At 44.5% G+C, this 22,993-nt stretch overlaps 2 protein-coding genes across 6 annotated transcripts in view; one reads left to right on the forward strand and one right to left on the reverse strand.

Moving 5' to 3' along the window:
• PHC1 (polyhomeotic homolog 1) lies at positions 1–21,226 on the reverse strand. Of its 5 annotated transcripts, XR_011977022.1 has the most exons (16): positions 21,064–21,187; positions 18,919–19,076; positions 17,558–17,719; positions 16,991–17,068; positions 16,024–16,173; positions 15,195–15,350; positions 7,541–8,033; positions 5,567–6,318; positions 4,956–5,100; positions 4,581–4,792; positions 3,720–3,834; positions 3,209–3,317; positions 2,863–3,013; positions 2,147–2,378; positions 1,119–1,290; positions 896–984 (listed from the first exon to the last, which is right to left on the reverse strand). XR_011977022.1 is itself a non-coding variant. In XM_072653683.1 (15 exons), exons 2-15 carry the CDS (start codon positions 19,030–19,032, stop codon positions 830–832), a joined length of 2,973 nt encoding a protein of 990 aa, XP_072509784.1. In that variant the 5' UTR covers positions 19,033–19,076; positions 21,064–21,226; the 3' UTR covers positions 1–829. The 5 variants fall into 5 exon arrangements, 4 of the variants coding, with proteins under 4 accessions (XP_072509784.1, XP_072509783.1, XP_072509782.1 ...); XM_072653683.1 differs by lacking the exon at positions 1,119–1,290 and having other exon boundaries at positions 1–984; positions 17,609–17,719; positions 21,064–21,226; XM_072653682.1 differs by lacking the exon at positions 1,119–1,290 and having other exon boundaries at positions 1–984; positions 21,064–21,226.
• LOC140531939 (uncharacterized) overlaps positions 20,051–22,993 on the forward strand; it is a 13,861-nt gene continuing 10,918 nt past the window's right edge. Inside the window, exons 1-2 of the mRNA XM_072650558.1 lie at positions 20,051–20,130; positions 20,605–21,764. Of these exons, the coding sequence (XP_072506659.1) occupies positions 20,051–20,130; positions 20,605–21,764 (1,240 nt within the window). The remainder of the gene's footprint in view (positions 20,131–20,604; positions 21,765–22,993) is intronic.

Raw genomic sequence — 22,993 nt, forward strand, 5'->3', positions numbered from 1 at the left:
ACCAGTTTTCATCCTTTTACTAAGGAAGAAAAAAAATATTTGATATTTTTGTTGTACAAGAAACAGGGTCTGAGGCAGGTGCTTATACTCCTGCCCCCAGCAACTCTTACTCCTGCCTTGTAAAGCTAGGGGAGAGAAGAGGTAGAAAGAAAAGGAAGAAGGGTGGGTAGAGTAGAACAAAGCCAACAGATGAATGGTGGAGAAAAAAGAACAAGAAAAACCACACACGTGCCAGCCACAAACATGCCGTATGTCCTTACAGCAACTCAGGAGGTTATGTGCCAACTCTCAGGGGTCAGCAGCCCTGCCACAGAGCAGGTGGAGCTTCGAGGTACTCAGGAAAAAGGGACTCAGCCTCAGCTACAGTGGTACAGTCTGGGGAGAGAAGTACCATAGACAATTCTACCCTTATTGCCCCAATAGGGGAAACAACCCCAGATCTTGCCTGTTCCACCATGCCTGGTCAGGCCCTTGCCTTACCACAGTCCCCCAGTAGAACTGAAGTCCTGGCTGGACTCATCATCTAGAACAGAGCTGAACAGCCCTTGCCCTCCAGGTCTTACAGATTTGGGGGTATAGGGAAGGGTGGGATGGTGAGGGAGGAGCCATTTTTCAAAAATAAACTAGAACTGAGAAGTGTCAAAGCTGCTGCCATATGGTAACAGCAAAGTTTACCAGGGGGTAGGTGAAAACTCCTTTTTCCTGTCTCTTCCCCACTAGTAAGACAGCTCCCTCTTCTCCCCTGCCCAGATCTCTGCTGGTCCTCGGCAGGTTGCAGCTTGGACAGCAAGGGAGGGCCCACTTTGGGCTAGTCTGTGGGAGGAGTTTGTTAGGTCTCCTTGAGGACATTGATCTTGGCGCAGATCTTGAGGGCTGGGCCCAACTTGATATTCATGGCACTCATGAGATGTTCTTCTTTAAGTAGTAACAAAGCCTGCCCATCAATCTCCTGGGAGCGGAACTCTTCTGCAATCTCTTGGCATCCTAGAAGAAGGCAGAGTTTTATAAAACAGGAGCCAGCCAGAAAAAAGAGTAAAGGGTGGAGAATGGAGAGGAAAAGGAAGGACTGGAAGGCAGTGGGGCTATAACCTGGCCTGTCTCCCTCAGGACTGTCCCACCTGTTTCACAGCAGCCTCCAAGCATCCCGGCCCCATCTTGTGCCATCCATCATTTCCATCCCAGGATGCCCCTTCCATTGTCAGGCTGAGGAGCTTCCGATGCATAGCAGACAGTATTTCCTTTGCCCTCACAGTGCCCCAGACAGAACAGTGGCAGGGCGTGATGGATGAACTGAGGATAAGCAATGGCAAAGCTGGAATGGGACTCACTTATCCTAAGTGCAGTGCTACAGCGTGGGATCTGAGATGGCATGTTCTTTGGGTAGAGTGAGAGGGCGACTGGCTGTGACTGCTTAACAAGGATCGAGGATGAACTGACCATAGTTAATGAAAATGGTAAAGCCTAGGACAGCTTATTCTGTAGGGGTCCACAGAGAGAAATGTTTTACATTTGATATTAAGCACAAAGAGCACCTACTGCTTGGGCCCAGAGCTCATATCTGTACTACCAGATCATCCAGGGAAGTGTCCTATGTTGATTTGTCCTTTGGGGTAGGGCAGGGAAGAACATGCTATTTCCTTAAAAGCTTTTGAATTACAGCTTTTTTTCTGAGGCTGTGATCCCCTCATTACAGTGAAATAGAGTGATTACTTCCAGTCATTGCTTACAAGAAATATGACAAAATTTTCATTTTGTAAGGTTAAGTCAGTACAAAAGGCTCGTGATGACTAAGTAAAAAAATTGGAAAGCAGGTCTGCTGTGGAGAATAATAGCCATTAAAGGAGAAGCCCAACAATTTTCAAACAATGGAAAGTTGCTACTATTTTCTGTAACCTGGCAGAATGCCAAGCCAGTTTCTGAGAAAGAAATTAGATGAAGTGCCACAATCTCCCCCTAACCCCCTCGAAACCCCAGACCATGCTATTGACGGGAAATATAATTAACCATAAAGAAAAACAGCTATCCACACTATATATACACACTGTACTATAGTACTGTGACACTGGTCCGTATAGGAATATTTTCTAAAAACAAGATCTAGGTTAACCTTTCAGGCCCTGGGGAGGGGTTACCAGTAGGGTCTGACCTTGTAGAGAGGCGATGAACTCATAGACTTCCTCCACACTCCAGCGGCTGGGATTACTGGACAGGAAGACTGGGTTGATACCATGTAGCTCTGGTGTTAGGGGGTCCGTGTTAGGATTTCCCAGGTCTCGTTCTCCATGACCAGCCCTCACTGATAAAGGCCCAGGGGATGTGGGAGATAGTGCTTCATCATAACTAGAGTTATCTGAGCCCCGGCTTGAATCCTCTTGGCCCTATGGAAGACGAGAGATAAGGAAGAGGGATTGGTAGAAATAAGAGCAGGATTATGATGTGCATCTCCCACATTCCAGGAGCCATTCGAATGTTTCTAAGAGATATACACGTGTATGAAGTAATCTCCAAATGCACATAAGGCAGCTCTATTTTACAGGCAAATTTCAGTTTTTACTACATTGTTGCTTTTTGATTTTTCAGGTTTTTCCTTTTTCACAATATACCTGATCCAGATCTCCTCTGCAAAAATTATAGTGAAAGAACTGGGGAATAATAGAACTAAAGTCCATGTCAGGGAAGTGAGGGAAGGCAACTAGTGGCATTATTCATCCAGACTAACACTGGGTTGGGAGGCTGCACACTCAACAGCAGTGACTTCGAACTTAGGGGCAGGGGAGGGTAAAGGATAGGAAGAAAATTGGTTTCATGATGGGGTGTAGGCATCTCAGTGGTCACTTTCAGTGGTCTTCAAGGGAACCTCACCCGATGTCGCTTGCCCTGGATCTTGGCCCGGGCAATGTCAGAGGAACTCCGTCTAGGCCCACGCCGGCGCACTCGGGCATAGTTAGCCTCCTGGAACTCTTTCATCTTCTTCCGCTTTAGTCGAAACTGGTGGCTACAGCTCACATTGTACCTATGGGAGTAGGGGGTTAGGCACAGGAGCAGGTCAAGACTGGGTAGGGCTTCCCACTACAAATGCTGACTACATAAAACAAACTCCAACTTTAAATGTTAAGGAAAGGAAGAGGGAGACAGGAGAGGACGAGCTAAAAGAGCATCTGGGAAAAGGTCCTGGGGAGGGACTGTGGAGGGTTAGGGGGCTAAGTACCTCTTAGCACATGTCATGGAGCAGAATCTCTTGGAGCCACGGAACTGCTCCTCTGGAGCATACTTTCCACAGTACTCACACTTCAGCAGATTGGTTTTCTTATCCAGTTCTAAAGAACAGAGAAATGCTGAGGTACAGGCTATCACTACTGCCACCAAGACACCCCAAGCCCCAAAAGCTGACCCTCAGATGCCTCAGTAATCCAGCTCTCAGTCCCTAAGTAGCGCAACTGGGAACTCTTTGATAGTTCCCCATCGAAACTGTTCTTTGAGGATATGGGTCATTGCCACTTGGGATGTTTTCATCATCCTTTTCTTCATTTACATCCTCCAGCCCCCATCCCTACCTCTGCTTTTCCTTTCACTTGCTGGCTGAGAAGGAAAAACCCAAAAGAGTATGAGACCCTTCCCCCCAAAGATTAATAAAACCCCTAAAGAGAGCTAGTAAATTAGTCCACACCCACCACCATGAACCTCTTTCCATAAAAAGGGGTCTTCATAGCCATACTCACCTGAAGTTATACTGTCTCCTCCTAGGGGGCCTCCTGGTTGGCTTTCATTCAACCCTACAGGAGCCCCTGTCTGTAATGGCTTCTCAGACTCCTTTAAGAGCTGAGAACAGCCCACCTGTAAGTGGCAACATAATTAGTTGGCTCATTTCCCTTCCTTCTCCCTTTACAATTCTTTTTAAGGATATCCCTCTGTAAGGTTCTTATACCCTTAAGCTAGCTACAGAGTCAAACCAGAGAAGATCACTTTTCCAGAACAGGTGGGACAATCAAAAGTCCCCAGGTCTTCATGGAGACACTGGAGAACAGATGAACATTCTTTCTAGCACCCTATTTCTTTTCATACTTTTCTTGACCTTTGCCTATGGTACAGTGAGATATCTGGACTGGGAATCAGTTAAGTCTTAGCTCTGCCACTAACTAGTTGAATAACCTTGGGCAACACTTTCACCTTTGTAAAATCAAAAGGTTAGATTATATGATTTCCAGAGACCCAATCTTAATTCTAAGAATTTTTTCTTTCATCTTCCCATCTCCATCATGTGTTTGTTTCTCTCCAGCTTATACAGGATCATATATTGTGAGCCAGAAGGAACCTTAGATCATTTAGTCTTCTCCCCTAATTTTACAGTTGAGGAAAATAAGGCCCAGACAGGTTAAATGCTATGCCCAAGGCCCCACAGTGCCAGTGCCAGGATTCAAGCACAAGTTCATTAACTCTAAGTCCAGGGCTAATGAACTCTGGGATGTGTACTCTTCCTCAACACAGGTTCATACATTCCAACTGGGGGAACAACTACCTTTTACTTAGGGGGAGCAAACTGTAATTTGCAGTTCTAAATTACTTGACCCTAACTCCCTCACCGGGAAAGGTTCTGCCCCTTCCTGGATGACAAAGCCTTCAATGATGTGGGTCAGGATTTGAGGTTTCACAATGGCCTGTGGGGGCTTCAAGTCACCCATCTGTCGAGACATCACAGCCAGCGTAGGGGTTGGTGCTGATGGAGTGGGAGTTGAGACTGCTAAGTCACTGCTAGGAGTGTTAGGGACCATGTTGACCAGTGGCTCGGCTTTCTCTAGAAAACAAAATACATACATAAGAAACAGATATAAGAACAATAAAATGGTTCCTTCAATTTTGTCTGCCACAGTAGTGGATTCACTAGGTTGTCATAACCCAGATTACCAGTTTTGGGGATCTGTCCAGTCAGAAATTGCCAGTAAACCCTGTCATCTCACCTGCAAGGCTGCCCTTTTCTTCCAGGGTTTTGGGACTCTCTACAATTGGTGACTTGGCAGGAAGCATAGTGTTTATGGAGGAAGCTTCTTCTCTATCTCCCTCAGATTCAGCCTTTCGCTTAACAGCCAGAGTCTGGGGTTTGCCCTTTATAATGAGGAAACGAGAAAGAAAACGGGAAAGAACCCAAAGATGAAGGACAATACAGGATTATGAACATTCCCATTCATTTAAGGTAATACCTCATCAGCTCTCAATTCTCTAATTAAAGTATTCCTTTCTGGGTCCTCCCCCTTGTCCCCAGTCTGGGCCATTTCTGAGATCAACCTAGGAGTTCACTTCTATGTTCTGGTTTGTCCCAGTACTCCTGCCTACCTTAGAGTGGGTTAAACAGAATTGTTGCTTAGAAAACTGACTACTGGGGATATGGAGTTTGAACACTGCTTACATTAATATTAGATTCCTTCTACCATCAGGACCAGAAAAGCAGCAGTATCCCTCATCTCTGAGCAACTCTTCCATCTTAAAAGGGAAATATCCCCTTTGTAACCCAGGTCTTTCCCCTACCAACTCCCCCCAAATAAAATCCCTTTCACTTTCAGATGTCACTCACCGGCAGCTGGACAGACTGCATATAGAAGGCAGCAGGCACCTGGGCCACAACTGGTGAGGCAGCGGCTCCCCCCTTTACCACATGTGCTGTCCCCTGCATAGGTGTCAAGCTGACCCCAGGGGCCAGTGGTGGAGGGACCTCTTGCAGGGTACCAGTAGCCTGGGAGGGTGGGGTTACATGGGTCTGGCCCACTCCTTGCACTGTGCCTGGCATTCCCCGAGAAGTTGGCACAGCAGCTGCCAGCTGTGCTAATCCTAAAGCCTGTGCCTGGGCTGAACCTGGTTGTCGGCTTCCCACAACTTGAACCGGAATATGTGGTGGAGGTTGCTGGCTAGCAGACATCTTGGAAGGCCCTAACTGAGGGGGCTTAATGGATGCCATAGGCAGCTTGGATTGGATGGGGATGGGTGGTTTAGGGGCAGAGTCTGGGGGGAGTGCAAGGGCCTGGGACTGGAGCATAGGCTGGACAACCAGGGTCTGAGCTTGCTGAGACTGCGGGGGTGGGGCTGGCTGGGGAGGCGGGACTTGTGGCGGAGGGGCAGTGAGGGTTTGCGTTTGCTGTTGCTGCTGCTGTTGCTGCTGCTGGGCTAACTGGAGATGGGTAGCTGTGTGGAGCAACTGGGACTGCCGGTGCTGGAACTGCTGCTGGTGGTGGATGGCAATCTGCTGCTGGATTACAACTTGCTTCTGCTGCAGGTGGATCTGTTGCTGTTGCTGGATCAGTGAGTGGGGCTGGATCTGTGTGTAGGTTGCTGGAGGAATGAGGCCAGGGTGGGCAAGGGAACAGGGAAAGAATAAAATTTGATCAAACTAAAGCGTTTCTCCCAGGAGAATAAAGTTTGAGGTCATATAATAAAAAAAATCATAGACTGAGATGTGCCTTTAGATGTCACCTTATCCATACTGTTGCTTCAAGTTAGGTATTATCAAATTTGTCTATTCCCAAAAATCATTTGAAAAGGGATGGTATATCTTACAGAGATAATCAAAATTATAAAAAAATGGCATTAAAAGTGCTATGTAAATGTAGTTATTAACCACTACAATCAACTCTCCATTCTTTCTTAGTGATTTATCCGCACTCAATTAGTTATGATAATATAGCCTTCCCCACATCCTCCAACTGAGGCTCAGGATACCTATATTAATATTAAATAAACAGGGGATGAGGACTAAACACTAAAAAGGGCATAGAGAAGGTAAGTATATGGAGCTACGTCTCATCTACCTACATTCCAGAAATAATATATTTTTATTGCTTTGATTTCATAGTACTATTATTTCCTTTTCTCCTATTCTGTTATCATTGTTTGGTTGTCAAGATCTAGCAACATTAAAATATAGGTTCACTACGCTAGCTCAACGATTGCTGTTAACCCATATTTCTTAAAATCTCAGAGTAAAACATCTCAGTAAACTTTTTAATTGCTTTAAAAGGCAAGAAAATTGAGGTTAGCCTGGAAAAAACCAACATCCAAGGGGCAACAGGGAACTTCTTATTTCACCCAGAAAATCAGGGGCAGGCCTAATCAGGGCTCACCTACAGTTTTTCTCTTCCCAGGTAATGAGTAATCCTGAATCTAGTAGATCCAGGCACACTGGGCAGAGACTTCGTCTATTTGCTAACCAACACTTGGCCATAGTTGGTACAAACCAATGTCTGTCCTAAGCCTAAGACAGGGGGAAGGCAACGCAAGGTTGCACAGTAAAGCAGCCAGAACTGAGCAGCTTGGAAGCTGGTTGGTATTTGGTGTAGAGTTCCCATCAAATCAGTATGCATTATTTTTCTTATTAATACTAGCATAACATAGGATGAATGGATGTTCATTTCTTTTCTCATGCTACAACAGGGTCAATCAAGAGTAGTCTGATAAATCTTTTAAACAAATGGGAAATAAAGTAGCCAGTCCTCTGCTGAGAAAAAAACCACAGGTCTTTGTTCAACAGATACCCTGCGGAGCCAAGATAGCTCACCTGAGCTGATAAGGGTCTGGCTGGGGGCAGGTGTAGCTGTCCGGGTGAGGTTCATGCCCACACTCTGCTGTCCACTGCTCTCTACCTCTGCCTTCTTGGCTGCTGCATTTTCTGCCTCTGTCTGGCTGCCCTGGCTCACTGTCACTGCCTGGGCTGCAGGCAAAGGCTGCACCACCCCAGTACCCTTCCTGGAGCAGCTCCCACCTCCACCCATCCCTGAAGAGGGCACCTGTCCCAGGCCCCCAGATGCCTGGCCACCCCCCGGCCCCACAGATCCTGGGATGCCATTCCCACTGCTCCCACCAGCTTGACTGAGGTTGAGGGACTGGCCTGCCCCTCCAGAGGAAGCTTGAGCCACAGCTAAAGGCTGGCCAGTGGCTTGGGGAAGGCCTGTGGTGGGAGAGGCTCCGGGGGGAATGGCCTTTTGAGCAGAGCCCTGCATTTGGGGACCCTGGGCTGAAGACTGTTGGCTCCTCACTGCCAAGTTCTGCACCTGAAAAACATGAAGTGAAAAATGTAGATTGGGCATAAAGGAGGGAACTAAGGAAAGTCAAAGAATATAGGAGTTGGAGGGGACTCATTAGTCATCTCAGTTCAACCCATCAATGGAAGGAAGTCTTCCAGTCTCTGCTTTAAGATCTCCAAGCAGGGGCAGCTAGGTGGCGCCACACAGTGCAGAGCTCTGGAGTCTGGAAGACTCATCTTCAAATGTGGCTTCAGACACTTCCTAGCTGGGTGACCCTGGGCAAGTTGCTCAACCCCAATGTCTCTCTCCACCCCCCTCCCCCAAGAAAAACCTCCAAGAGGGGTGGGGTCAAGAAGGATCCACCACTTTTCAAGGCAAACTATTCTACCGTTAGCAGTAATCTCAATTAAACCTAAACTTGCCTCTTTGCAGTTTCCACCCACTGCTCCTGGTTCTGGGCTCTGGAGCTAAACAGAACTAATCTAGTCTGTCCTTGATCTTAAAGCAATTCCAATACTCTTAAGATAGCTGTACTGTCTCCTCATGAGCCTTCCCTGTAGGCCAAATATGCCCATTTCCTTCAACCAATCCTAATATGTCATGAACTCAAGGACTTTCACCATTCTGGTTGCCTTCCTCTAGGTTCTTTCCAGCCTTTCAATGACCTTAAACTCAAATGTCCAAGACTGAACATAGCACTCTAAAGGATATCTACAATTGCAAAGTAAATCGGTACATGTATTATCCCCCCTATTGCTGGAAGTTATACCTAGCTAATGTAGCCCGAGGTCACATGAGCTTTTTCCGGTTGCCATATCACATTAATGGCTCATATTGAGCTTGCTTGCAGTCCACCAAGTCCCCCAGATCTTTTTTCAGTACTGTTTTCAGAACAATTGCTAAACCATGCTTCTTCATCTTATTCTTGTGGAGGTGATTTTTTTTTTATCCAAATGAAAGATTTTATTAAATTTATCCCTTTTCATCTGCAAATTTTTACCATCTATGTCTTTTGAAGACACTGATAAAACATTAAACAGCACAAGAGGCCAAGGACAGATCTCCACAGTTCCTCTTACCATAGATGCTGAACTGCTAACTACTTTTCAAACCTAGCCATCCAACCAGTTCTGAATCCATCTGACTGTATTATTGCCTAACCAATATCTCTCCATCTTCTAAGGAATCTGTGGTGTCAATAAGGAGAAAAGCAGTTGCTACATCATAAATTCAACCCCCCAGGGCTAGAGCAAAACATTTGTCTTCCTTTATCCCAGGCTAGAAATTTTGAGATAATAGATCCAAAGTATGTCAGTTAGAAAGGACCCCAGAAGTCATTTGGTCCAATCCATGATATCTTCAACAAGAAGCCTACTGGAAGACTTCCGGTGACAAGGACCTCTATTTCTCTCAAGACAGCTTCTCTTTTTATCCAGCTCTCACCTTTCTTCTGACCTCCAGTCTCACATCACCAGCTGTTTATCGGGATGTTCTGGAAGCACCTCAAACACATGTCCCAAACAGAAGTCATTATCTCTTCTCCCAAGCCATCCTAACTTGTCAGTGTCTCTATTATTCTCCAGGGTACCACCATCTTCCCAAATGCTCAGGTTCACGATCTTTATCATCCTCCACTCCTCACTCACCACATATATGCAATCTATTACCAAGTCTTAGAGTTTTTACTTTTATAATAGCTCTCATATATACCCCCTTCCCTCCACTCAGACAGTCATCACCCTGGTACAGACCCTTATCATTTCACACCTAGATTATTGCAATAACCTGTTGGTTGGTCTCTCTCCCCTTTAATCCATCCTCCAGTCAACTGCCAATGTGATCTTTCTACAGGTCTGCCCATGTCACTCTCCTTACTCAATAAACTCTAGTAGCTCTCTGTTATCTTCTGGATCAAATACAAAATCTTAATGGTTTTTAAAGACCTTCAAACCTGCCTTTTACTACCTTTCCAGTTCCCTTACATTTCACTCCTCCCCACATTCAATAATCCAGTGACATTGGCCTTGCCGTTCCTCAAAAATGCCATTGTCCTCTCAAATCTTTACCTTTACTCATACCCACCTCATGCCTGGTATGCTCTCTCTCATCTCCGCCTTGCACCCCACCTTGTTTCCTTTAAGATTCAGCTGCTACTCAGAACCAGGAGAAGGTTGTACACAGTAACAGCAACACTGTGCAATGACCAACTCTGTTAGACTTAGTTCTTCTCAGCAATATAATGACTTAAAACAATTCCAAAAGATTCAAGATAGAATGTACTATCCACACCCAGAGAAAGAACTATGGACTCTGAATGCATATGGAAGCATATTGTTTTCTTTTTTTTTATTTCTTGTGGTTTTTCCTTTTGTTCTTATTATATATATATATATATATATATATATATATATATATATATATATACATATATATATATATATAATATATATTATTCTTATTCCACAACATGGCTAATGTGGAAATATGTTTAATATGATTGTACATGTATCATATCAGATTGGATGCTATCTTGGGAGGGAGGGAGAAAAAATTTGGAACTCAAAATCTTATAAAAGTGAATGTTGGAAACTAAAAAAAAAAAAATGAAAAATTAAATAAAAAATTAAAAAAAGATTCAGTTGAATATTTAAAAAAATATAAATTGCCCAGATTAACAGAAGAGGAATTTGAATACTTAAATAACCCCACCTCAGAAAAAGAAATTGAACAAGCCACCAATGAATTCCCTAGGAAAATATCTCCAGGGCCAGATGGCTTTACAAGGGAATTGTATTAAACATTTAAAGAACAGTTAATTCCAATACCATATAAACTGTTTGGGAAAAGTGGGGAAGAAGGAGTCCTACCAAATTCTTTTTATGATACAAATATGTTTAGAATACCTAAACCAGGAAAAGCCAAAACAGAGAAAGAAAATTATAGATCAATTTCTCTAATGAATATAGATGCAAAAATTTTAAATATGATATTAGCAAAAAGATTACAACTTTTCACGAGAATAATACATTATGATCAGGTAGCATTTATACCAGGAATGCAGGGCTGGTTCAGTATTAGGAGAACTATCAGCATTACTGATCATATCAACAACAAAACTAGCAGAAACCATATGATTATCTCAATAGATGCAGAAAAGCTTTTGACAAAATACAACACCCATTCCTATTGAAAACACTGGAGAGCATAGGAATAAATGGAGCCTTCCATATAATAATAAGCAGTATCTATCTAAAACCATCAGCAAGCATTATATGTAATGGGGATAAACTAAATGCATTTCCAATAAGATCAGAGGTGAAACAAGATGTCCATTATTACCACTGTTACCAATATGGTACAAGAAATGTTAGCTTTAGCAATAAGAAAAGAAATTGAAGGAATTAGAACAGGTAAAGAAGAAACAAAGTTATCACTCTTTGCAGATGATATGATGATATACTTAGAGAATCCTAGAGAATCAAGTAAAAAACTACCTGAAATAATAAACAACTTTGGCAAAGTTGCAGATTACAAAATAAACCCACACAAATCATCTGCATTTCTATATATTACTAACAAAGGCCAACAGCAAGAGACAGAAAAAGAAATCTCATTTAAAGCTACGGTAGACACTATAAAATATCTGAGAGTCTACCTGCCAAAACAAACCCAGGGACTATATGAACACAATTACAAAATACTTTTCGCACAAATGAAGTCAGATCCATGTAAGTGGAAAAATATCAGTTGCTCGTGGGTAGGCTGAGCTAATATAATAAAAATGACAATTCTATCTAAATTAATTTACTTATTCAGTGCCATACCAACCAAACTACCAGATAATTATTTTCTAGAGCTAGAAAAAATAATATCACAATTCATCTGGAAGAACAAAAGATCTAGAATATCAAGGGAACTAATGAAAAGAAATGCTAGGGAAGGTGGCCTATCCCTACCAAATCTCAAATTGTATTATAAAGCAGCAATCAGCAAAACCACTTGGTACTGGCTAAGAAATAGAGGAGCAGACCAGTGGAACAGATTAGGTACTCAAGACACAGTAGTCAAAGAATATAGTCATCTACTGTTTGATAAACCCAAGGACCCTACTTTCTGGGATAAGAACTCACTGTTTGACAAAAACTGCAGGAAAAGCTGGATAACAGGGTGGTGGAAACTGGGCATAGACAAATGCCTGAAACTGTACACAAGAATAAAGTCCAAATGCATACATGATCTAGGTATAAAGATTGATACTATAAACAAATTAGGGAGCAAAAAATAGTGTATCTGTCAGATTTATGGAGAATGGAGAAATTGATGACCAAGCAAGAGATAGAGAACATTATGAAGTGCAAAATGGATAATTTTGATTACATTAAATTGAAAAGTTTTTGCATAAACCCAATGCAGCCAAGATTAAGAGGGAAGCAGAAAACTGGCAAAGAATTTTTGCAACTAGTATCTGTGATAAAAGCCTCATTTCTAAAATATGTAAAGAACTGAGTCAAATTTAGAAGAATACAAGTCATTCCCCAATTGATAAATAGTCAAAGGATATGAACAGGGAGTTTTCAGAGGAAGAAATTAAAGCTATCTATAGTCATATGAAAAAATGCTCTAAAATCACTATTGATTAGAGAGATGCAAATCAAAACAACTCTGAGGTACCATATCACACCTATCAGATTGGCTAACATGACAAAACAGAAAGATGATAAATGTTGGAGAATATGTGAGAGAGTTGGAACACTAATTCATTGTTGGTGGAGCTGTGAGCTGACCCAACCATTCTGGAGAGCAATTTGGAACTATGCTCAAAGGGCTACAAAAATGTACATACCCTTTGACCCAGCAATATCACTTCTGGGACTGTATCCCAGAGATCACAGAAATGGGAAAGGATCCCACATGTACAAAAATATTTATAGCAGCTCTCTTTGTGGTGGCCAAGAACTGGAAATCGAGGGGATGCCCATCAATTGGGGAATGGCTGAACAAGCCATTATGAATGTAATGGAATACTATTGTGCTATAAGAAATGATGAAAAGGAAGACTTCAGAGAGGTCTGGTAAGACTTCTATGAACTGATGCTGAGTAAACGGAGCAGAACCAGGAGAATACTGTACACAGTAACAACCACAATGTGTGAGGAATTTTTCTGGTAGACTTAGCCCTTCACAGCAATGCAAGGACCTAAAACATTCCCAATGGACTCGAGGCAAAACACCTTCCACATTCTGAGAAAGAACTATGGAATTGGAATGCAGAATGAAATAGAATATTTTCTCTTGTGTTATGTTTTGTTTTTTCTCATGGTTTCTCTCATTCATTTTAATTCTTCTATACAACATGACTAAGGTGAAAATGTATTTAACAAGAATGTATGTGTAGAACCCATATAAGATTGCATGCCATCTTGGAGAGGGAGGGAGGATCGAAGGGGAAGAAAATTTAAGACTTATGGAAGTGATTGTAGAAAACTGAAAACAAAGAAATTATTTAAAAAAAAAAATCCTACTGCAAAATTTTATCCAAAAAAAAAAAAAATTCAGTTGCTACTAGGGGCAGCTAATTGGTGCAGGAAACAAGAGCACTGGCCTAGGAGTCAGGAAGACCTGAGTTCAAATCCAGTCTGAGATACTAGCTGGGTGACCCTGGGTAAGTCACTTAACCCTGACTGCCTCCAGGAAAAAAAAAATAGTCAGCTGCTATTGCCTTCTCTCTGAGATTATGTGCCATTTATACTATAGATATGCAGTTTTTTGCAGGATATCTCCCCCTCTTTGATTGTGTGGATTATCTCTCCCTCTTAGAATGTTAGCTTCCTGAAGGCAAGGATCATGTCTTTTACTTTATCTGTATCCTCAGGCCTTAGAACATAGCAGGTATGTCATAAATGTTTGACAACGATGACGATGATGACACAGTTTTCTCTATGAGCCAGAATCTGCCTCTCTGAAACCTCTACCCACTAGAACTTGCTCTTCCTTCTGGAGTTAATCTCTCCTCCACACGACAAAGCCCTCACCCCTATATTAATATTACCAAGTGCTATGGTCTTTCTTCCAAACAGAAGTCTTTTTTGCCACTTCCATCTCCATGCTACCTCCCTCATCACCTTAAACTTGGATTACTCCAACAGGATTCTCACTAGTTTCTTTACCTTCCATCTCCTTCTCCTTTAATTCTTCCTGGGCAGTACTGTCAGACTCATGTTCCTGAAATCACTTCTACAACTATTCCTCTATTCAGTGATCATAATCCCTGTTGCATACTCATCAAGTACAAATTCCTCCCAGTTTCAGAGGCATTTCTAACTCAACAGGTCTAAAACAAAACTCATTTTTCCCCTAAGTCCATGTGATTTCTCAAATTTCCAATTTCTGTCAAGGGCACGGCTAAACGTCTACTTATCCAATTCACAGCCTTGGCATCATCCTTGACTTCTCACGTTTATCTGTCACACTCACTCTCCTGTGCCATATCTTTTAATGTCTACCTCCATATCTTGCAATCCATCTCCTTCTCTCCACTTACATGGCAGCCCTCTAGTCCAGGTCCTCATCAGCTCTTGCCTTTCCTATGGCAATAGTAGCAATAATGATTTCCAGTCTATCCTTCTGCCTCAAGATTCTCCCTCCTTTCCATCTTCCACAGCAGCTAAAGTGATCTTTCCAAATGCAAGTCTGACTGTGTCACATCCCTATTCAATAAACTTCAGTGTCACCCCAGTATTTCTAGATCTTCTGTTTGACATCTAAAACTCTTTACGACCTCTTCCAATCTCCTTATCTCTATAGCACAGAGTCCAGCCAAACTGGCCTTCCAGCTGTTTGTCGCTAATATTCTAGTTCCTGTCTCTGACATCTGGAATACATTTCCTCCTCACCTCTGCTTTTTGGAAACTCTGATTTTATTCTCAAGCGCCAGCTCCCATAAGGTCTTTCTTGGTCATGCTCCCTGATAGTAGTTTCTCTTTCTCTGCTTTCTGTGTGTTTTATGTAATATGCATAAGTTTTGCTTCCTGTTAGAATTCAGGATAGAACTCTGCTCCAGGAGGGCAGAGATGACTTCACTTTTTGCCCTTTTATGCCCAGCACCTGGCAGAGTCTCTGGCCTATAGGAGGCCCTTAATAAATGCCTGCTGACATTGACTCTCCTCAACTGAAATAGTCATTACTAACCTGATCTGTATCTGTATGCACTCCTGGAGACTGAGCACTGGGCACTTCCTGCTGGACAGCAGCCACAGCCCCATTAGGCATAAGGATGAGCTGGGATGCCAGGGGCACATTCCGACCCAGGGTCCGGTTCACCTGTAACAGGTTACCCAGCTGTGGCTGGCAAAGACAGCAGAAGAACAAGAATGGAGGAGAGGTGAGTAAGAGACAGAAGGGAAAAAAGAAGAAAAGAAACAGAGAACACAAGATAAAACAGAAACAACTGATGAAGTAGCTAAGCCTGGCTCTTTCTATTTTGGCCCTTTCATTCTCAATATTTAATTAGTGTATAGAAAACTGGATTTATAGCAAGAAACCAGAACCAGGGACTCATGTATTTAAGAAATGAATTGGTCAAGACATCAAAGATTTAAAATAAGTACAACTGGAAAATGGACTGAGATATGACAATCTGCTAGAATTTTCAGAGATTATAAGGTATAGGTGAGGAGGTATGGATTTCTTCTCATACCAACATTTTAACACTGGGTTGATTATTAAACAAGAAACTGTTACTATAACTTTAGCAAAAAACTTATCCTTTAGCCCTGGTCTAGCACCTTCCATTTTGGGATCTCAAAGCATTCTGTTATGTATATGGGGACTACAGAGATCAGTAATTACTCCTAGGATAAAGAAAGGCAAGGAAAACAGAGCAGCTTCTCCCAAGACATCTGGGAGACCAAGATCAAAAGACGTGACAAATCTCGGTTCCCAGTTTCAGCCCAAGTTCTTGCTAAATAGACAGACCAGGGTGTTCCTGCATGGATGGTGGTTATGTATAGTAGCTTACCCGAAGATACATCTGAGCCTGAGACTGGTTGAGGGGTGGAGAGGTGGTATTCCCCAGGAGCACAGACTGGGTAAGAGTAGTAGCACTGGGGGAGCTCACGCTCTGAGAACGGCTGATGAGCTGAGCGGCAGATGTGGTAGCCAGATTGATCTGTGTGATAGAAAAAGAACAAGACCTATGGATGGTTGAGAAGATTTAAAGGGGACAGCAACCCTCATGTTTCCCTTCTAATAAATCTAGCATTACAATCAAGATTAGGTCATCTTCCCCCAGAGCACATACCCCCTCAGGCAGGGTCAAAGGAAAGGAGGATCATGACTCCTCATGGATACAAGGCTGAGGAGGCACACTACTACTTGCTTGTCACCTCACATTCTGCAGGTCCAAGACATCATTTGCTATCAGCCATTAGATTCTGCACACTGTACTCCTGGTCAGAGAAGCACAGGACAGTAGCCTTTCCTCACAGGGCTACTCTGAGTGCTGGTCACATCCCAGGGATAGATATTTCCCCCTAGTTTCATTTTTCTCATTATTTATGTCTGCTATAAAGACAGATTCAAATAACTCATCTCCTTGTTCTTATTTTCTATAAAGGAGAAGAAAGCCTTTGTTATTAGCCTGAATTGGCTAGGTTCCCAAACTCAAACAGAGATAGCAAGGTATCTTAGTGGATATTGCTAGGCCCTAGATCAGTAAGACCCTGAGTTCAAATCCAGCGTTGTGCACTTAATAGCTATGTGGCCCTAAGCAAGCCACTTAACCATCGTTGACCTTGGTTTCCCCATATATGTTGTACTGACCTCCCAAAGTTATTGTGAGAATTAAGTGAGATCATATTTGTAAAGTGCTTAGCACTTATGGGCACATGGGGGCACCTAGTAAATGCTTATTCCCTCCTCTACCTTTCCCTTTCTCAAACACTGGAAGTGCTATATCAGGTCCCCTAGTGGGAAGGAGTACTTACTGAGGCCTGAGTAGTAGTGGTCTGCTGGGGTGTGCTGGTGCTTGGGGAGCTGGCTTGTCGACTGGCTGCAATTGTAGCCTGCGTAGAACAAAAGAAAGAAGAGAGAGCACAGAGACGAGGAAAGACCCTGAGTCTTCCAATAACAAATGACACATATAAGTATACAAATAATCCCTGGTGAGGATAGAGAGCTTTTATTACAGAGTATGTAGACAGAAGGTATTCTCACCTTTTGTTTTGGTTGTTGCAAAGCAGTTTTACATGTGCAACTATGATGACCTTCTACAGCCTCAGTGGGGCACACAAGATGTCAATATTCTTATTTCCACTTCTTAGATAAGTAAAACTTAGGATCAGAAGGCCCTCTTGTAAAGTTACATCATGAATCAGTACTGAGATGAGACCTTAGAAATTCTAACTCTTGGGCTGGCTCTCCACTGACTCAAGACTCTAGCAGTGTCAAAGGATTCCCCCTCCCCCAAAGGAGGACAAGAGACAGAGGAGAGACTCTATCCCCAGCCCTACTTGGTGTATATGCAATGCTCTTCACAAGTCCCCCCTACCCACCTGTGGTGCCTGTCCCCTCCCTCTTGGGCCAGCTGGCTGCTGACCTCTCACCTGCTGGACGGCAGCCAGGCTGTGCAGCTGGGCATTGCTGAGCTGCTGCTGAAGCATGAACTGGTGGAAGTACTGGGCTGCATTAGGCTGTCTCTGTAGTGCTTGCAGGGCCTGAAAGAAACAAAGTCACTCAGAATGGGGAACTGCTGACTCCTAATCTATCTGTGCTGCTATGAGTCAGTTAGAAAAGGAGAGGCCAGGTAGAGGTGGAAGCCAGGGATATATACAACAGCAAGCTGGTTTTGTCCTTGAGGAATTGAGTAACTGTTCTATTTGGACCAATATTCTACGTGAAGCAATGGGTACAAGCTGTACCAAGCTGTCCAAGTTGGTATGTCAAAAAGGAGAACAGTGAAAACTCATACAAATCCATATTTCTCAAACTGAGATCTCTGCCTCTCTACTATAGAAAGGAAAAGAGGATATTCTAAGGGGGAAATAAACAGTAGGTGAGGGCATTTTAGGAGAAGGAGATTAAAAACCAAAGCCATGGTTCCCAGGAAGGCAATGTAACATCAAGTGAGAGAAGAGGAGATAACAATAATAGTAACAATGGATATTAATGGAGTCATTAAAGTTGGCAAAGGGATTTACTTGTATCATTTCATTTGATTTGAAAGGTGGTAAAATGTTTTTAACCTAGCACTCTAGAAATCAGATTTTTCAATTAACTGGCATTCTAAAAATGTACAATAATAACCGAGGCTTATAATTATGACCCCAGACTACTGCAGAACCTGTAATGACTTGCTCCAATAATCACAGATATAGGTTACTCCACTTCCAAACAATGACAAATAACAGAAACTTCATGTGCAAAAATATGAAAAGAGACACAGTAAATGTAACCATATGATCCAAAATGACATAGAAGCGAGATCACAGAATTTCAGAGCCTGAATGGGCCTTAGAGGTCACAAAGTCCAATCTCTTCATTTTATAAATGAGCAAATTGAGGCTCAGAAGGGTCAAGTGATATGGTCACATGGGTAGTAACAGAGCTTGAATCTGAATCCACACCAATTCTACTCTATCACCTTGCTCCTCAAGGTCAGTAGATGCCAAATCTGACATAAGCATCAGAAATAGACAGTTACATGAATAGAGCAATGCCACTGACCCTACCACTTACTTCTGATTCTTTGTATTCTGCTTGTCCAGATCTTTTTGGAAGTACAGAAAGTACACAGTTCTGAAACTGAAAGACATCACCTAGTTATGCCCCTTAGCTTTACAAATGAGGAAGCCCAGGTAATGGATTATCTATCTTGCTATGTCCTTGCCCATCCCACAACGCACAGCCTTCTTACCTGCACCGCCTGCCGCTCATATAGTGACATCTGAGCTATCTGGGGGCGAGCGCTGCCCCCTGAGCTGGAGCTCCCATTAGTGGAGTTGGAGTTCTGTTCACTCTCAGTTTCCATTACAGCAATCCAGGGCCCCAAAGCTAATGCTCTGAATGTGAGACCTAGATGGAAGCAAAATCAGTAAAGTCATAAACCAATCCAAAATAGCACTCCCCCCTCCACTTATTATTCTAGGTCAGGAAAAAACCAAAATAGAGTAATCTTCCTTTGCTAGGCCTTCACCTTCTACATTCTTAGAACTCCCATAACTACCAATCACAACTCTCCACTGTACTGAGACATTATATCTACCCTCCTCCACCCCAAACTCCTGTACTCTTTTGAAGTTACAGATCTCCCAAATACTGTTTTTTCTCAAAGCTGTCAATAGATAAGAGGAACTCAATGGTCTTTAGTAAAGAAATTTATTGCAACAATACCAAAGGAAGGCAAAAAAAATTCAAAGCCTTCTCCTGCTACCTTTTAATTTTGATTCAGTGAGATGACAGGGCAAATATTATTTTTTTTATTTTACAAGTGCAGAAACTAGGGCATAGAAAGGTTAAGTTACTTGCCTAAAGCCAAGAAGTTAAATTAATGAAAGAATCAGAGCTTGAATCCTTGCCTATCTTTAGCTCTGATCCTAGTTTAGGCATGTCACTTCATGCCTCAGTTCCTCCATCTTTAAAAAGGCTTGCCAACAATGTTGTATAAGAATTTCACATACCCATGTAAGAAAATTAAAAATATCCAAGAAAATTTCAAAAGAGAATAAGGTTTGGTGTTTTAACTTTTTAAAAGAGTCCTCCCTTTACCCCACCAAATACACAAAACCTCTAAAAATCCTGGGACTGAAACATGTAAAAGTAATGCCAAAGTCTACCATCATCTAGTAGTTCAACCCCCTCACTTAACAGATGGAGAAAACAAGGTTCAGGAGGTGAAGGGCCTCACCCCTGATCACAAGGTGAGTTAGCGGAAATTCAAAACCAGAATTTGACTCTACAGACTCCTATCCTAGTCTCAAGCTCTTTCCTTAAAGCGATTTCCAAACGCTGCTAAAAACCAGTTAAAGGGACAGAAGGAAGAAGTATGCATGCGCTCGCAAACCACTTTTTCCGAACTCAACTCGCTGAGTCGAGGCTATCTACAACCACCTCTGCCTGATGTGGACAGGTGAGGAAAGCGGTGACCCGCCTCCTAAGAAGTGGAAGGTCAGCAGAGCATTGTTTGGCTCAGAAATGAAAGAGATCCAGTCAGATTTCCTGCGGAGGGCTGTCAGGGATTCCATTCTATTGAATGAAACCATAAGGAGCGGTCCTAGGAAACTGATAAAAATCAAGAGAGAGGACCATGACAGGAGCTCTGGGGACGTTCTTCTCTCTCCCCGCAGGGCTGATCCTCCCCACCGCTTCCATCCACAGTTAAATCGGGGGTGCTCTTTAAGTCAACGGAGTGGCACCACGCCGGGACCTGCTCTGCCTTCTACACCTCCTACCTGAGATCCTAAAGCCCTCCGAAGCCTATCCATAACGGTGAAAAGGCGCACACCTTTCCTGGCTTTCTTACAGCCTGGGCACCAGGGAAGGCTCCAAAGACCCCTGAATTCTGGGACCTCCAAACTACTGCTGAGGACAGAACATGAAAAAGGAAAGTGCAAGCGTGTTCAGCACAGCCAACTCGGAGCGGACGAGGCGGGCGGGAGCCCCGCTGCAAGGGAAATGTCCCAGGACAGACAGAGCCCGAAGGAGGACAGGCGGACGCGGGTGGGTGTGTGCGAAGGGGCCGGGGCACTGTCAAGAGAAGGGAAGAAAGCCAAACGCGCCGGGGTCCTCGGGGCGCTCAGGAGTCCGAGTCGGGGGAAGGAGGGAGAGGGAGCAGAGGCAGAGGATTAGGAAACGGCTGGGGGACGGGGGCCGACAAGGGACCGCAGGAACCCGAAAGTTGGAGGCAGAAAATGAATGGGGGGCAGACCCCCTGGAGGTGGCCGGGGGAGGAGGAGGAGGCGGGGGTCGGCCTGGCCCAGGGGCCCGGGAGGCAGCGGACCCGAGGACCGGGGAGGGGGCGGCGGCGGTGCGGGGGCCGAGCCCTCACGACGGCGGCGGTTACCTTCACGCCCGGCTCGGCCCCCGGGGCCTCCCGGGACGCATCCACCTCGGGTGTCGGGGAATCCCCAGTCGCCGGCGCCGGGGGGGCGGGGACGGAGCCCCGGGGCCGAGGTGCGGGCGGGGGGTCCGGGCGGGCCTCGGCTCCGCGGCGGCGGCGGCGGGGGCAGCGGGCTCCGCGCCTCCTCCCTCCCCAGCCTGGAGGGAAGGGGGGCGGGGTGGCCGAGCGACGGTCCCGGCCGCAGCGCGCCCGCCCGCCCGCCGGGCTCCTCCTCCTGCTCCTCCTCGGCCGGGGCCGGGCCGGGCAGCGGGCACTGGCGGCAGCTCCGCTCCGGCCTCCGGGGCTCCCTCCAGGGCCCTGTCACTTCCTGCCAAGCGGGGAGGAGGGGGCGGGTGGGCTGGCAGGCTGGGGATGGAGGAGAGGGGGCCTGGTGGAGGAGGTGCTTCCGGGGCAGCCCGATCCCTCCACTCCTCTCCCTCTCCTCTCCTCTCCTCCCTCCCTCCCTCGCTTCCCTCGTTTCCTGCCCGGGCCCGTTGCCATGGCGACGCAGCTCTTAGGCCTCCCTCGGCCAGGCTGGGCCCCAGTTCCTCCCCCTCCCCCCCAACCCCCTCGACCCTCTTTCTCTGTTCTGCCTCTTGGTTGGACGGATGAGGGGGCCGAAGTGCTGACTAGCGGGGGCTCACCGAGAGAGGGGGTGATGGGAGGTGGGCTCGAGCATCTGGGAATGGGGGGAGGGGAGGAGAAGGGGGAAATGGAGGGGGTGGGCTCGAGCATCTGGGAATGGGGGAGAGAGGGGGAGGGGGAGATGGAGGGTGGTGGGAGTGGACTCTAGCATCTGGGAATGGGGGAGAGAGAAAGAGGATGTGGGGGGTGGGGGGTGGGCTCGAGCATCTGGGAGTGAGGGCTAGAAATGAGCTCTAGCTGGCAGAAAGAAAACAGGGTCTTGAAAGAAATCTCGAAACCGAAAGGAAAGGAAAGGCAAATAGAGGGAAGGAAAGGTGAGGGGAAAACTGACATAAGCTCATGACGGGCGGTTGCGTGGGAAGCCCGCACTGCTCGATTCCTGTTGAGCTGAAGTCCAGAGGACCTGAGTGCAAATCCCCAGCTCTGGCATGTACCGCCTGTGTTAATACTGCACCAGTCTTAATCTCTCTGACCCCCAGTTTATTCATTTGTGAAAAAGAGGAGGTTGGACTGGCTCTAAATCTATATGAGCCCTTGCTGGTGTCCCCCCACCCAAAAAAAAAACCAACTTAGTGCAGTTTTAGGCTTTAATAGCTTAAAACCTGCACCAAGAACATTCTGCATGCTAATTATATCTTATTATACAATTAAGAAGACTTTGTATATTCTCACCCACTTCTCCAGGAAAGTAGTACAAAACAGGAAAGAAAGAAATTGCACTTACCCAATGAAAGCTTACATTCTTTAAATGCATGCATATTGGTAGGCATGAACACCGTTCTGTTTTTGTGCGCATTTTTAAAATTATTATAAGAATTTGCTTATTCTAGGTGAAGCAGCACTGTATAGCATAGTGGACAGAGAGGATCTGAATTCAAGTTTTGCCTCTAGCATATACTAGTTTGTATAGCAAAGTGTGTGTATGGGACCCTGTACAAATCATCTGACCTCTTACTATATGTCCAGGTAATTTTCTAAGACTATAAATTGCAGGGCTAGTGGTAACCTCTTGTTGATAATGAGAGTTTCCTTACTGGGCATTTTCTATAACAATGAAGTCACTGATCTTGTTCAAAAAATAATCATTCTAGAGAAAGTTCCAATATGTTTTAAGTAATGTCAAGGCTGAAATATAGGCTAATTCCCCAAGAGGAAAGCATTAATTTAAATGTATAAATTCTTGTTTGTGTTTTCAAGTTATATTATGTTATAGATATACTTCATAAAATCAACATGAGCTCATTCAGTG

Source organism: Notamacropus eugenii, chromosome 3 (genome assembly GCF_028372415.1).
Source record: "Notamacropus eugenii isolate mMacEug1 chromosome 3, mMacEug1.pri_v2, whole genome shotgun sequence".
NCBI classification, from domain to species: Eukaryota; Metazoa; Chordata; class Mammalia; order Diprotodontia; family Macropodidae; genus Notamacropus; species Notamacropus eugenii.